Source organism: Oncorhynchus clarkii, chromosome 3 (assembly GCF_045791955.1).
Source record: "Oncorhynchus clarkii lewisi isolate Uvic-CL-2024 chromosome 3, UVic_Ocla_1.0, whole genome shotgun sequence".
In the NCBI taxonomy this organism is placed as follows: domain Eukaryota; kingdom Metazoa; phylum Chordata; class Actinopteri; order Salmoniformes; family Salmonidae; genus Oncorhynchus; species Oncorhynchus clarkii.
Genome location: NC_092149.1, coordinates 3,683,855 through 3,696,742, shown reverse-complemented (window position 1 = coordinate 3,696,742; position 12,888 = coordinate 3,683,855). Strand labels below are relative to the sequence as shown.

Below are 12,888 nucleotides of genomic sequence, written 5' to 3'. Positions count from 1 at the left end.
TCCAACCAGCCTCTCTATCTGTCCTCTATAAGGCTGAACCTGCGTAATGTCCAACCAGCCTCTCTATCTGTCCTCTATAAGGCTGAACCTGTGTAATATCCAACCAGCCTCTCTATCTGTCCTCTATCCAACCAGCCTCTCTATCTGTCCTCTATAAGGCTGAACCTGTGTAATGTCCAACCAGCCTCTCTATCTGTCCTCTCTAAGGCGGAACCTGTGTAATATCCAACCAGCCTCTCTATCTGTCCTCTATAAGGCTGAACCTGTGTAATGTCCAACCAGCCTCTCTATCTGTCCTCTATAAGGCTGAACCTGTGTAATATCCAACCAGCCTCTCTATCTGTCCTCTATCCAACCAGCCTCTCTATCTGTCCTCTATAAGGCTGAACCTGTGTAATATCCAACCAGCCTCTCTAAGGCGGAACCTGTGTAATATCCAACCAGCCTCTTTATCTGTCCTCTATCCAACCGGCCTCTCTATCTGTCCTCTATAGGTTGAACCTGTGTAATATCCAACCAGCCTCTCTATCTGTCCTGTGTAGATTGTCTGTCCTGTGTAGATTGTCTGTCCTGTGTAGATTGTCTGTCCTGTGTAGATTGTCTGTCCTGTGTAGATTGTCTGCCCTGTGTAGATTGTCTGCCCTGTGTAGATTGTCTGTCCTGTGTAAATAGCTCATGGTACAGAATGTCCAACGGGGTGTGTGTGTGTGTGTGTGTGTGTGTTCTACCTGTTGCCTGCTGCTCCTCTTCTGAGGCTGGTGGAGGATCCATGTACTGAAGACTGGATCCAGGTTCACAGCAATGCCCTGGACGCTGACCAGGAACACAGCACCTACAGACAACACATACAGAACAGCAGGTTACCCACAATGCCCTGAACGCTGACCAGGAACACAGCACCTACAGACAACACATACAGAACAGCAGGTTCACCACAATGCCCTGAACGCTGACCAGGAACACAGCACCTACAGACAACCCATACAGAACAGCAGGTTCACCACTATGCCCTGAACGCTGACCAAGAACACGGCCCAAGTAAGGTTGTGAATCAGGTAACCATGTTCCTACTACCAGGCAGTAACCATGTTCCTACTGCCAGGTGGTAACCATGTTCCTACTGCCAGGTGGTAACCATGTTCCTACTGCCAGGTGGTAACCATGTTCCTACTGCCAGGTGGTAACCATGTTCCTACTGCCAGGTGGTAACCATGTTCCTACTGCCAGGTAGTAACCATGTTCCTACTGCCAGGTGGTAACCATGTTCCTACTGTCAGGTAGTAACCATGTTCCTACTGCCAGGTGGTTACCATGTTCCTACTGCCAGGTAGTAACCATGTTCCTACTGCCAGGTAGTAACCATGTTCCTACTGTCAGGTAGTAACCATGTTCCTACTGCCTGGTGGTAACCATGTTCCTACTGCCAGGTAGTAACCATGTTCCTACTGCCAGGTGGTAACCATGTTCCTACTGTCAGGTAGTAACCATGTTCCTAGTGCCAGGTAGTAACCATGTTCCTACTGCCTGGTGGTTACCATGTTCCTACTGTCAGGTAGTAACCATGTTCCTACTGCCTGGTGGTAACCATGTTCCTACTGCCTGGTGGTTACCATGTTCCTACTGTCAGGTAGTAACCATGTTCCTACTGTCAGGTAGTAACCATGTTCCTACTGTCAGGTAGTAACCATGTTCCTACTGTCAGGTAGTAACCATGTTCCTACTGCCAGGTGGTTACCATGTTCCTACTGCCAGGTAGTAACCATGTTCCTACTGCCAGGTAGTAACCATGTTCCTACTGTCAGGTAGTAACCATGTTCCTACTGCCTGGTGGTAACCATGTTCCTACTGCCAGGTAGTAACCATGTTCCTACTGCCAGGTGGTAACCATGTTCCTACTGTCAGGTGGTAACCATGTTCCTACTGTCAGGTAGTAACCATGTTCCTAGTGCCAGGTAGTAACCATGTTCCTACTGCCTGGTGGTTACCATGTTCCTACTGTCAGGTAGTAACCATGTTCCTACTGCCTGGTGGTAACCATGTTCCTACTGCCTGGTGGTTACCATGTTCCTACTGTCAGGTAGTAACCATGTTCCTACTGTCAGGTAGTAACCATGTTCCTACTGTCAGGTAGTAACCATGTTCCTACTGTCAGGTGGTAACCATGTTCCTACTGCCAGGTGGTAACCATGTTCCTACTGCCAGGTAGTAACCATGTTCCTAATGTCAGGTAGTAACCATGTTCCTACTGCCAGGTAGTAACCATGTTCCTACTGCCAGGTGGTAACCATGTTCCTACTGTCAGGTAGTAACCATGTTCCTACTGCCAGGTAGTAACCATGTTCCTACTGCCTGGTGGTAACCATGTTCCTACTGTCAGGTAGTAACCATGTTCCTACTGTCAGGTAGTAACCATGTTCCTACTGCCAGGTGGTAACCATGTTCCTACTGTCAGGTAGTAAGCATGTTCCTACTGTCAGGTGGTTACCATGTTCCTACTGCCAGGTAGTAACCATGTTCCTACTGTCAGGTAGTTACCATGTTCCTACTGCCAGGTGGTAACCATGTTCCTACTGCCAGGTAGTAACCATGTTCCTACTGCCTGGTGGTAACCATGTTCCTACTGTCAGGTAGTAACCATGTTCCTACTGTCAGGTAGTAACCATGTTCCTACTGCCTGGTGGTAACCATGTTCCTACTGCCTGGTGGTAACCATGTTCCTACTGTCAGGTAGTAACCATGTTCCTACTGCCAGGTGGTAACCATGTTCCTACTACCAGATAGTAACCATGTTCCTACTGCCAGGTGGTTATCCTGTTCCTACTGTCAGGTAGTAACCATGTTCCTACTGCAAGGTAGTAATCATGTTCCTACTGTCAGGTAGTAACCATGTTCCTACTGCCTGGTGGTAACCATGTTCCTACTGCCTGGTGGTAACCATGTTCCTACTGTCAGGTAGTAACCATGTTCCTACTGCCAGGTGGTAACCATGTTCCTACTACCAGATAGTAACCATGTTCCTACTGCCTGGTGGTTACCATGTTCCTACTGTCAGGTAGTAACCATGTTCCTACTGTCAGGTAGTAACCATGTTCCTACTGCCAGGTAGTAACCATGTTCCTACTGCCAGGTGGTAACCATGTTCCTACTGTCAGGTAGTAACCATGTTCAGCCTTTGAGGACACAGTGAATATCTCATCTAGTCCCAGGTAGTAACCATGTTCAGCCTTTGAGGACACAGTGAATATCTCTTCTAGTCCCAGGTCGTAACCATGTTCCTGTGTTCAGCCTCTGAGGACACAGTGAATATCTCATCTAGTCCCAGGTAGTAACCATGTTCAGCCTCTGAGGACACAGTGAATATCTCATCTAGTCCCAGGTAGTAACCATGTTCAGCCTCTGAGGACACAGTGAATATCTCATCTAGTCCCAGGTAGTAACCATGTTCCTGTGTTCAGCCTTTGAGGACACAGTGAATATCTCATCTAGTCCCAGGTAGTAACCATGTTCCTGTGTTCAGCCTTTAAGGACACAGTGTATATCTCATCTAGTCCCAGGTCGTAACCATGTTCCTGTGTTCAGCCTCTGAGGACACAGTGAATATCTCATCTAGTCCCCAGTAGTAACCATGTTCAGCCTCTGAGGACACAGTGTATATCTCATCTAGTCCCAGGTCGTAACCATGTTCCTGTGTTCAGCCTTTGAGGACACAGTGAATATCTCATCTAGTCCCAGGTAGTAACCATGTTCAGCCTCTGAGGACACAGTGAATATCTCATCTAGTCCCAGGTAGTAACCATGTTCAGCCTCTGAGGACACAGTGTATATCTCATCTAGTCCCAGGTAGTAACCATGTTCAGCCTCTGAGGACACAGTGTATATCTCATCTAGTCCCAGGTAGTAACCATGTTCAGCCTTTGAGGACACAGTGAATATCTCATCTAGTCCCAGGTAGTAACCATGTTCAGCCTTTGAGGACACAGTGAATATCTCATCTAGTCCCCGGTAGTAACCATGTTCAGCCTCTGAGGACACAGTGAATATCTCATCTAGTCCCAGGTAGTAACCATGTTCCTGTGTTCAGCCTTTGAGGACACAGTGTATATATCATCTAGTCCCAGGTAGTAACCATGTTCCTGTGTTCAGCCTTTGAGGACACAGTGAATATCTCATCTAGTCCCCGGTAGTAACCATGTTCAGCCTCTGAGGACACAGTGAATATCTCATCTAGTCCCAGGTAGTAACCATGTTCCTGTGTTCAGCCTTTGAGGACACAGTGTATATCTCATCTAGTCCCAGGTAGTAACCATGTTCCTGTGTTCAGGCTTTGAGGACACAGTGAATATCTCATCTAGTCCCAGGTAGTAACCATGTTCCTGTGTTCAGCCTTTGAGGACACAGTGAATATCTCATCTAGTCCCAGGTAGTAACCATGTTCCTGTGTTCAGCCTTTGAGGACACAGTGAATATCTCATCTAGTCCCAGGTAGTAACCATGTTCAGCCTCTGAGGACACAGTGAATATCTCATCTAGTCCCAGGTAGTAACCATGTTCCTGTGTTCAGCCTTTGAGGACACAGTGAATATCTCATCTAGTCCCAGGTAGTAACCATGTTCCTGTGTTCAGCCTTTGAGGACACAGTGAATATCTCATCTAGTCCCAGGTAGTAACCATGTTCCTGTGTTCAGCCTTTGAGGACACAGTGTATATCTAATCTAGTCCCAGGTAGTAACCATGTTCCTGTGTTCAGCCTTTGAGGACACAGTGTATATCTCATCTAGTCCCAGGTAGTAACCATGTTCCTGTGTTCAGCCTTTGAGGACACAGTGAATATCTCATCTAGTCCCAGGTAGTAACCATGTTCAGCCTCTGAGGACACAGTGTATATCTAATCTAGTCCCAGGTAGTAACCATGTTCCTGTGTTCAGCCTTTGAGGACACAGTGAATATCTCATCTAGTCCCAGGTAGTAACCATGTTCCTGTGTTCAGCCTTTGAGGACACAGTGAATATCTCATCTAGTCCCAGGTAGTAACCATGTTCCTGTGTTCAGCCTTTGAGGACACAGTGTATATCTCATCTAGTCCCAGGTAGTAACCATGTTCCTGTGTTCAGCCTTTGAGGACACAGTGAATATCTCATCTAGTCCCAGGTAGTAACCATGTTCCTGTGTTCAGCCTTTGAGGACACAGTGAATATCTCATCTAGTCCCAGGTAGTAACCATGTTCCTGTGTTCAGCCTTTGAGGACACAGTGTATATCTCATCTAGTCCCAGGTAGTAACCATGTTCCTGTGTTCAGCCTTTGAGGACACAGTGTATATCTCATCTAGTCCCAGGTAGTAACCATGTTCCTGTGTTCAGCCTTTGAGGACACAGTGTATATCTCATCTAGTCCCAGGTAGTAACCATGTTCAGCCTCTGAGGACACAGTGTATATCTCATCTAGTCCCAGGTAGTAACCATGTTCCTGTGTTCAGCCTTTGAGGACACAGTGTATATCTCATCTAGTCCCAGGTAGTAACCATGTTCCTGTGTTCAGCCTCTGAGGACACAGTGAATATCTCATCTAGTCCCAGGTAGTAACCATGTTCCTGTGTTCAGCCTTTGAGGACACAGTGTATATCTCATCTAGTCCCAGGTAGTAACCATGTTCCTGTGTTCAGCCTTTGAGGACACAGTGTATATCTCATCTAGTCCCAGGTAGTAACCATGTTCCTGTGTTCAGCCTCTGAGGACACAGTGAATATCTCATCTAGTCCCAGGTAGTAACCATGTTCCTGTGTTCAGCCTTTGAGGACACAGTGTATATCTCATCTAGTCCCAGGTAGTAACCATGTTCCTGTGTTCAGCCTTTGAGGACACAGTGAATATCTAATCTAGTCCCAGGTAGTAACCATGTTCAGCCTCTGAGGACACAGTGAATATCTCATCTAGTCCCAGGTAGTAACCATGTTCCTGTGTTCAGCCTTTGAGGACACAGTGTATATCTCATCTAGTCCCAGGTAGTAACCATGTTCCTGTGTTCCGCCTTTGAGGACACAGTGAATATCTCATCTAGTCCCAGGTAGTAACCATGTTCCTGTGTTCAGCCTTTGAGGACACAGTGTATATCTCATCTAGTCCCAGGTAGTAACCATGTTCAGCCTCTGAGGACACAGTGTATATCTCATCTAGTCCCAGGTAGTAACCATGTTCAGCCTCTGAGGACACAGTGTATATCTCATCTAGTCCCAGGTAGTAACCATGTTCCTGTGTTCAGCCTTTGAGGACACAGTGAATATCTCATCTAGTCCCAGGTAGTAACCATGTTCCTGTGTTCAGCCTTTGAGGACACAGTGAATATCTCATCTAGTCCCAGGTAGTAACCATGTTCCTGTGTTCAGCCTTTGAGGACACAGTGAATATCTCATCTAGTCCCAGGTAGTAACCATGTTCCTGTGTTCAGCCTTTGAGGTAGCCATGTGTTCAAAGTGTGTCCCACAAAGCCAAGAATAACATTTCCTCTTGATAAATCTCTATGAAACTCAAGACTTTCAGGAGGTTTAGTTTATTCTTAACTAATAATCTTTAGCAACAATATGTGGCTGAGGTAATGCCAGGGGATGGTATTGATAATGACTAGCATGCCGTGGGGATTAGGGAGAGGGCTCTGGCGTGCCGTGGAATGTCTCGGAATAACGATGAAGAGAACGCAGCGGAACATCTGATGAGCCTGGGGAGTTCAGAGGGGCTTTGGCGCTCTCCGGTTATTTCTGTTTCAGCCCTGAGCGGGGGAGGGGGGTGTAACGGTGTATCAGACTGAGGGTGGGGGGTAAACGGTGTATCAGACTGAGGGTGGAGGGGGGGGGGGTTAACGGTGTATCAGACTGAGGTTGGGGGGGTTACAGTGTATCAGACTGAGGGTGGGGGGGGGTAACGGTGTATCAGACTGAGGGTGGGGGGTAACGGAGTATCAGACTGAGGGTGGGGGGGGGGGGGGTAACGGTGTATCAGACTGAGGGTGGGGGGGGTAACGGTGTATCAGACTGAGGGTGGGGGGGGTAACGGTGTATCAGACTGAGGCTGGGGGGTAACGGTGTATCAGACTGAGGGTGGGGGGGTAACGGAGTATCAGACTGAGGGTGGGGGGGTAACGGTGTATCAGACTGAGGGTGGGGGGGGTAACGGTGTATCAGACTGAGGGTGGGGGGGTAACGATGTATCAGACTGAGGGTGGGGGGGTAACGGTGTATCAGAGTGAGGGTGGGGGGGTAACGGAGTATCAGACTGAGGGTGGGGGGGGTAACGGAGTATCAGACTGAGGGTGGGGGGGTAACGGAGTATCAGACTGAGGGTGGGGGGGTAACGGAGTATCAGACTGAGGGTGGGGGGGTAATGGAGTATCAGACTGAGAGTGGGGGGGGGTAACGGAGGATCAGACTGAGGGTGGGGGGGTAACGGAGTATCAGACTGAGGGTGGGGGGGTAATGGAGTATCAGACTGAGGGTGGGGGGGGGGTAACGGAGTATCAGACTGAGGGTGGGGGGGGTAACGGAGTATCAAACTGAGAGTGGGGGGGGGGTAACGGTATAACGTAGTATCAGACTGAGGGTGGGGGGGTAACGGTGCATCAGACTGAGGGTGGGGGGGGGTAACGGTGTATCAGACTGAGGGTGGGGGGTAACGGTGTATCAGACTGAGGGTGGGGGGTAACGGTGTATCAGACAGAGGGTGGGGGGTAACGGTGTATCAGACTGGGGGGGTGTAACGGTGTATCAGACTGAGGGGGTTGTGGGTCTGAACTATGTTAATGTTGAGTAACTCTAGGGGACTGATCTATGTTAATGTTGAGTAACTCTAGAGGACTGATCTATGTTAATGTTGAGTAACTCTAGGGGAACTATAGGGGGACTGATCTATGTTAATGTTGAGTAACTCTAGGGGACTGATCTATGTTAATGTTGAGTAACTCTAGGGGAACTATAGGGGGACTGATCTATGTTAATGTTGAGTAACTCTAGGGGACTGATCTATGTTAATGTTGAGTAACTCTAGGGGAACTATAGGGGGACTGATCTATGTTAATGTTGCTCTCTCTCAACGTCCTCCCTCCCATCTCTTTCTCTCCTCTCCCCCTCTCTCTCAATTTCTCCCCTCCCTCCCTCCCTCCCTCCCTCCCTCCCTCCCTCCTTCCATCTCTCCCTCTCTCTCTGTCTCTCTCCCTTCCCTCCCTCCCTCTCTCTGTCTCCCTCCCTCTCTCTCCCTCCCCCCCTCTGTCTCCCTCCCTCTCTCTCCCTCCCCCCCTCTGTCTCCCTCCCTCTCTCTCTCTCCCTCCCCCCCCTCCCTCCCTCCCAGAGGACCCATAACCTCATGCCTGTGGGTTGATCTCCTAGCCTGCTGTAGACCACACTGTGGTTGGGTAATAGGGCTTGGCTGTGTGGGCTGCTGGATGGGGTCCCGCAACTATAAGTGACTTCTCTGCACCAGAGCAGGGCTGTATATATACACTATCTGTCCCAAATGGCACCCTATGCCCTATATAGTGCACTACTATAGACCAGAACCCAATGGCACCCTATTCCCGATATAGTGCACTACTATAGACCATAGCCCTATTCCCTATATAGTGCACTACTATAGACCAGAACCCAATGTCACCCTATTCCCTATATAGTGCACTACTATAGACCAGAACCCAATGGAACCCTATTCCCTATATAGTGCACTACTTTAGACCAGGGCCCTATTCCCTATATAGTGCACTACTTTAGACCAGGACCATATTCCCTATATAGTGCACTACTATAGACCAGAACCCAATGGCACCCTATTCCCTATATAGTGCATTACTATAGATCGGAACCCAATGGAACCCTGTTCCCTATATAGTGCACTACTTTAGACCAGGACCCTATTCCCTATATAGTGCACTACTTTAGACCAGGACCATATTCCCTATATAGTGCACTACTATAGACCAGAACCCAATGGCACCCTATTCCCTATATAGTGCATTACTATAGATCGGAACCCAATGGAACCCTATTCCCTATATAGTGCACTACTTTAGAACAGGACCATATTCCCTATATAGTGCACTACTATAGACCATAACCCAATGGCACACTATTCCCTATATAGTACACTACTTTAGACCAGGGCACATTAGTAAAAGGGTGTAATTCATATAAAAACTCCTCCATGTTCTGTAGTACAGTGAAGATGCATTAGATGGATAAACCCTGGTCCTGGAGACCAGAGGGGCATCCTACCGGTTTCATAAAGCTCGCCAGCTTCATTACAGGTCAGGCCTCATCCATACTACGGCGGTGGATAGCTAGCCAGCTTCATTACAGGTCAGGCCTCATCCGTACTACGACGGTGGATAGCTAGCCAGCTTCATTACAGGTCAGGCCTCATCCGTACTACGACGGTGGATAGCTAGCCAGCTTCATTACAGGTCAGGCCTCATCCGTACTACGACGGTGGATAGCTAGCCAGCTTCATTACAGGTCAGGCCTCATCCGTACTACGACGGTGGATAGCTAGCCAGCTTCATTACAGGTCAGGCCTCATCCGTACTACGACGGTGGATAGCTAGCCAGCTTCATTACAGGTCAGGCCTCATCCGTACTACGACGGTGGATAGCTAGCCAGCTTCATTACAGGTCAGGCCTCATCCGTACTACGACGGTGGATAGCACTCGCCCGCCGGCCTGCCGCTAACTCTAGCAGGCCTCTAACGTGAATGAACGTGGTTTCATGTTGTACGTGGGTCCTGGACTTCTGGACTTCTGGCCTGCTTGCCCTGCCTGCCTGGCTGGCTGGCTGCCTGTCTGGCTGCATGTCTGTCTGGCTTGTTAGGGGAGCAGGGCTAAGAACCCTAAGAGGAGGACGGGGTCAATCAGCCAGTACAGCAGTTGTAGAGGGAGAAGTCCAAGAGATTAGGACCCATCCAGAAGTCCAGGGGGTTAGGACCCATCCAGAAGTCCAAGAGGTTAGGACCCATCCAGAAGTCCAGGGGGTTAGGACCCATCCAGAAGTCCAGAGGGTTAGGACCCATCCAGAAGTTCAGGAGGTTAGGACCCATCCAGAAGTCCAGGACCCATCCAGAAGTCCAGGAGGTTAGGACCCATCCAGAAGTCCAGGACCCATCCAGAAGTCCAGGGGGTTAGGACCCATCCAGAAGTCCAGGACCCATCCAGAAGTCCAGGGGATTAGGACCCATCCAGAAGTCCAGAGGATTAGGACCCATCCAGAAGTCCAGGACCCATCCAGAAGTCCAGGGGATTAGGACCCATCCAGAAGTCCAAGGGATTAGGACCCATCCAGAAGTCCAGGGGATTAGGACCCATCCAGAAGTCCAGGGGATTAGGACCCATCCAGAAGTCCATGGGATTAGGACCCATCCAGAAGTCCAGGGGGTTAGGACCCATCCAGAAGTCCAGGGGATTAGGACCCATCCAGACTTCCAGGACCCATCCATAAATCCAGGGGATTAGGACCCATCCAGAAGTCCAGGGGATTAGTACCCATCCAGAAGTCCAGGAGGTTAGGACCCATCCAGAAGTCCAGGGGATTAGTACCCATCCAGAAGTCCAGGACCAATCCAGAGGTCCAGGGGATTAGGACCCATGTAGAAGTCCAGGGGATTAGGACCCATCCAGAAGTCTAGGAGGTTATGACCCATCCAGAAGTCCAGGACCCATCCAGAAGTCCAGGACCCATCCAGAAGTCCAGGACCCATCCAGGAGTCCAGGGGATTAGGACCAATCCAGAAGTCCAGGGGGTTAGGACCCATCCAGAAGTCCAGGGGGTTAGGACCCATCCAGTAGTCCAGGACCCATCCAGTAGTCCAGGACCCATCCAGAAGTCCAGGGGGTTAGAACCCATCCAGGAGTCCAGGGGGTTAGGACCCATCCAGGAGTCCAGGGGGTTAGGACCCATCCAGAAGTCCAGGGGGTTAGGACCCATCCAGAGGTCCAGGACCCATCCAGAAGTCCAGGACCCATCCAGGAGTCCAGGGGGTTAGGACCCATCCAGAGGTCCAGGGGATTAGGACCCATCCAGGAGTCCAGGGTGTTAGGACCCATCCAGAGGTCCAGGGTATTAGGACCCATGTAGGAGTCCAGGGTGTTAGGACCCATCCAGAGGTCCAGGGTGTTAGGACCCATCCAGGAGTCCAGGGGGTTATGACCCATCCATAAATCCAGGACCCATCCAGGAGTCCAGGACCCATCCAGAAGTCCAGGGGATTAGGACCCATCCAGAGGTCCAGGGGATTAGAACCCATCCAGAGGTCCAGGGTATTAGGACCCATCCAGGAGTCCAGGGTGTTAGGACCCATCCAGAGGTCCAGGGTGTTAGGACCCATCCAGGAGTCCAGGGTGTTAGGACCCATCCAGGAGTCCAGGGGGTTATGACCCATCCATAAATCCAGGACCCATCCAGGAGTCCAGGACCCATCCAGAAGTCCAGGGGATTAGGACCCATCCAGAGGTCCAGGGGATTAGGACCCATCCAGAAGTCCAGGGGATTAGGACCCATCCAGAGGTCCAGGGGATTAGGACCCATCCAGAGGTCCAGGGGGTTAGGACCCATCCAGAGGTCCAGGGGATTAGGACCCATCCAGAGGTCCAGGGGATTAGGATCCATCCAGAGGTTCAGGGGGTTAGGACCCATCCAGAGGTTCAGGGGATTAGGACCTATCCAGAGGTCCAGGGGATTAGGATCCATCCAGAGGTTCAGGGGGTTAGGACCCATCCAGAGGTCCAGGGGATTAGGACCCATCCATAGGTTCAGGGGATTAGGACCCATCCAGAGGTTCAGGGGATTAGGACCCATACAAAAATCAAACTAATCCATTTCAGAACCACCTCATTGTTGGACCTGACTGAGACCTACATTGGTTCATGGCAGCAAGTCTCCTCACCTCTCCTCCCCTCCCTTACTCTCTGCTCCCCTCTCTCTCCTCTCCGCTCCCCTACTCTTCTCCCCTCCCTTACTCTCCTCTCCGCTCCCCCTCTCTACTCTCCTCCCCTCCCTCTCCTCCTCCCCTCCCTCCCCTCTCCGCTCCGCTCCCCTTCCCTCTCCGCTCCGCTCCCCTTCCCTCTCCGCTCTCTCTCCCCTACTCTCCCCCCCTCCCCTCCTTTCCGCTCCCCTCCCCTACTCTTCTCCCCTCTCTCTCCCCTCCCTCTCTCTCTCCTCCCCTCCCTCCCCCTACTCTCCTCCCCTCCCTTACTCTCCTCTCCCCATCCTCTCCTCTCTCAGGTCTATAAATAAATAAGCTCTGTGTCAGCTATATGACTCCTGACAGGTTTGGTTTAATTTCCAAGCCAAGTAGCAAAACAAAACATTAGGCCAGCTTTAGCCTAGCGTGGGCTACAGTACCGACTCTCTTAATGACTTTTCCGATGAGCTCATGACTAGAAGGTATCTTGGAGCCGTTGGGCTGCTATGTGCTGCCTGCACTGCTCAACAGGTGTTCATGACTAGAAGGTATCTTGGAGCCGTTGGGCTGCTACGTGCTGCCTGCGCTGCTCAACAGGTGTTCATGAACGCTACAGGCCTGGCTGGTTAGCTGACCGACTGGATGTTCCTTTGGCTGTTAGCTCAACTGTTGACACCGGTGTTATGCCTGGTTCTGGGGGTCGCGGGGGGGCTTCTGGGTCGTGGTGAGAGGGGTGGACCGGCAGGGCTGTCACACCACGACACGCCGAGATGCAGTCAGGTGGTGGGGTAATGGTGCAGGAACCAACCACGTCACGAGGGTAACACAACCAGGGCTCGGGAAGGCAAATTTGACTGAAAATAGACCAGACCTCTCTCTCTCACCCTGCTCTCTCTCTCTCGGCGCACAGTTGGGCCCAGAGCCCCCCGGGTTAGGGGGAGGGGTTTGTCCGGCATGATGG

General features: G+C 50.6%; 1 protein-coding gene across 1 annotated transcript in view; it reads right to left on the bottom strand.

Annotated features, from left to right (window-relative positions):
• Nucleotides 1-488: 488 nt before the first annotated feature.
• Nucleotides 489-12,888, bottom strand: part of LOC139405576 (intermembrane lipid transfer protein VPS13B) — a 316,293-nt gene continuing 303,893 nt past the window's right edge. Inside the window, exon 20 of the mRNA XM_071147988.1 lies at nucleotides 489-832. Coding sequence (XP_071004089.1) covers nucleotides 489-832 — 344 coding nt within the window. The remainder of the gene's footprint in view (nucleotides 833-12,888) is intronic.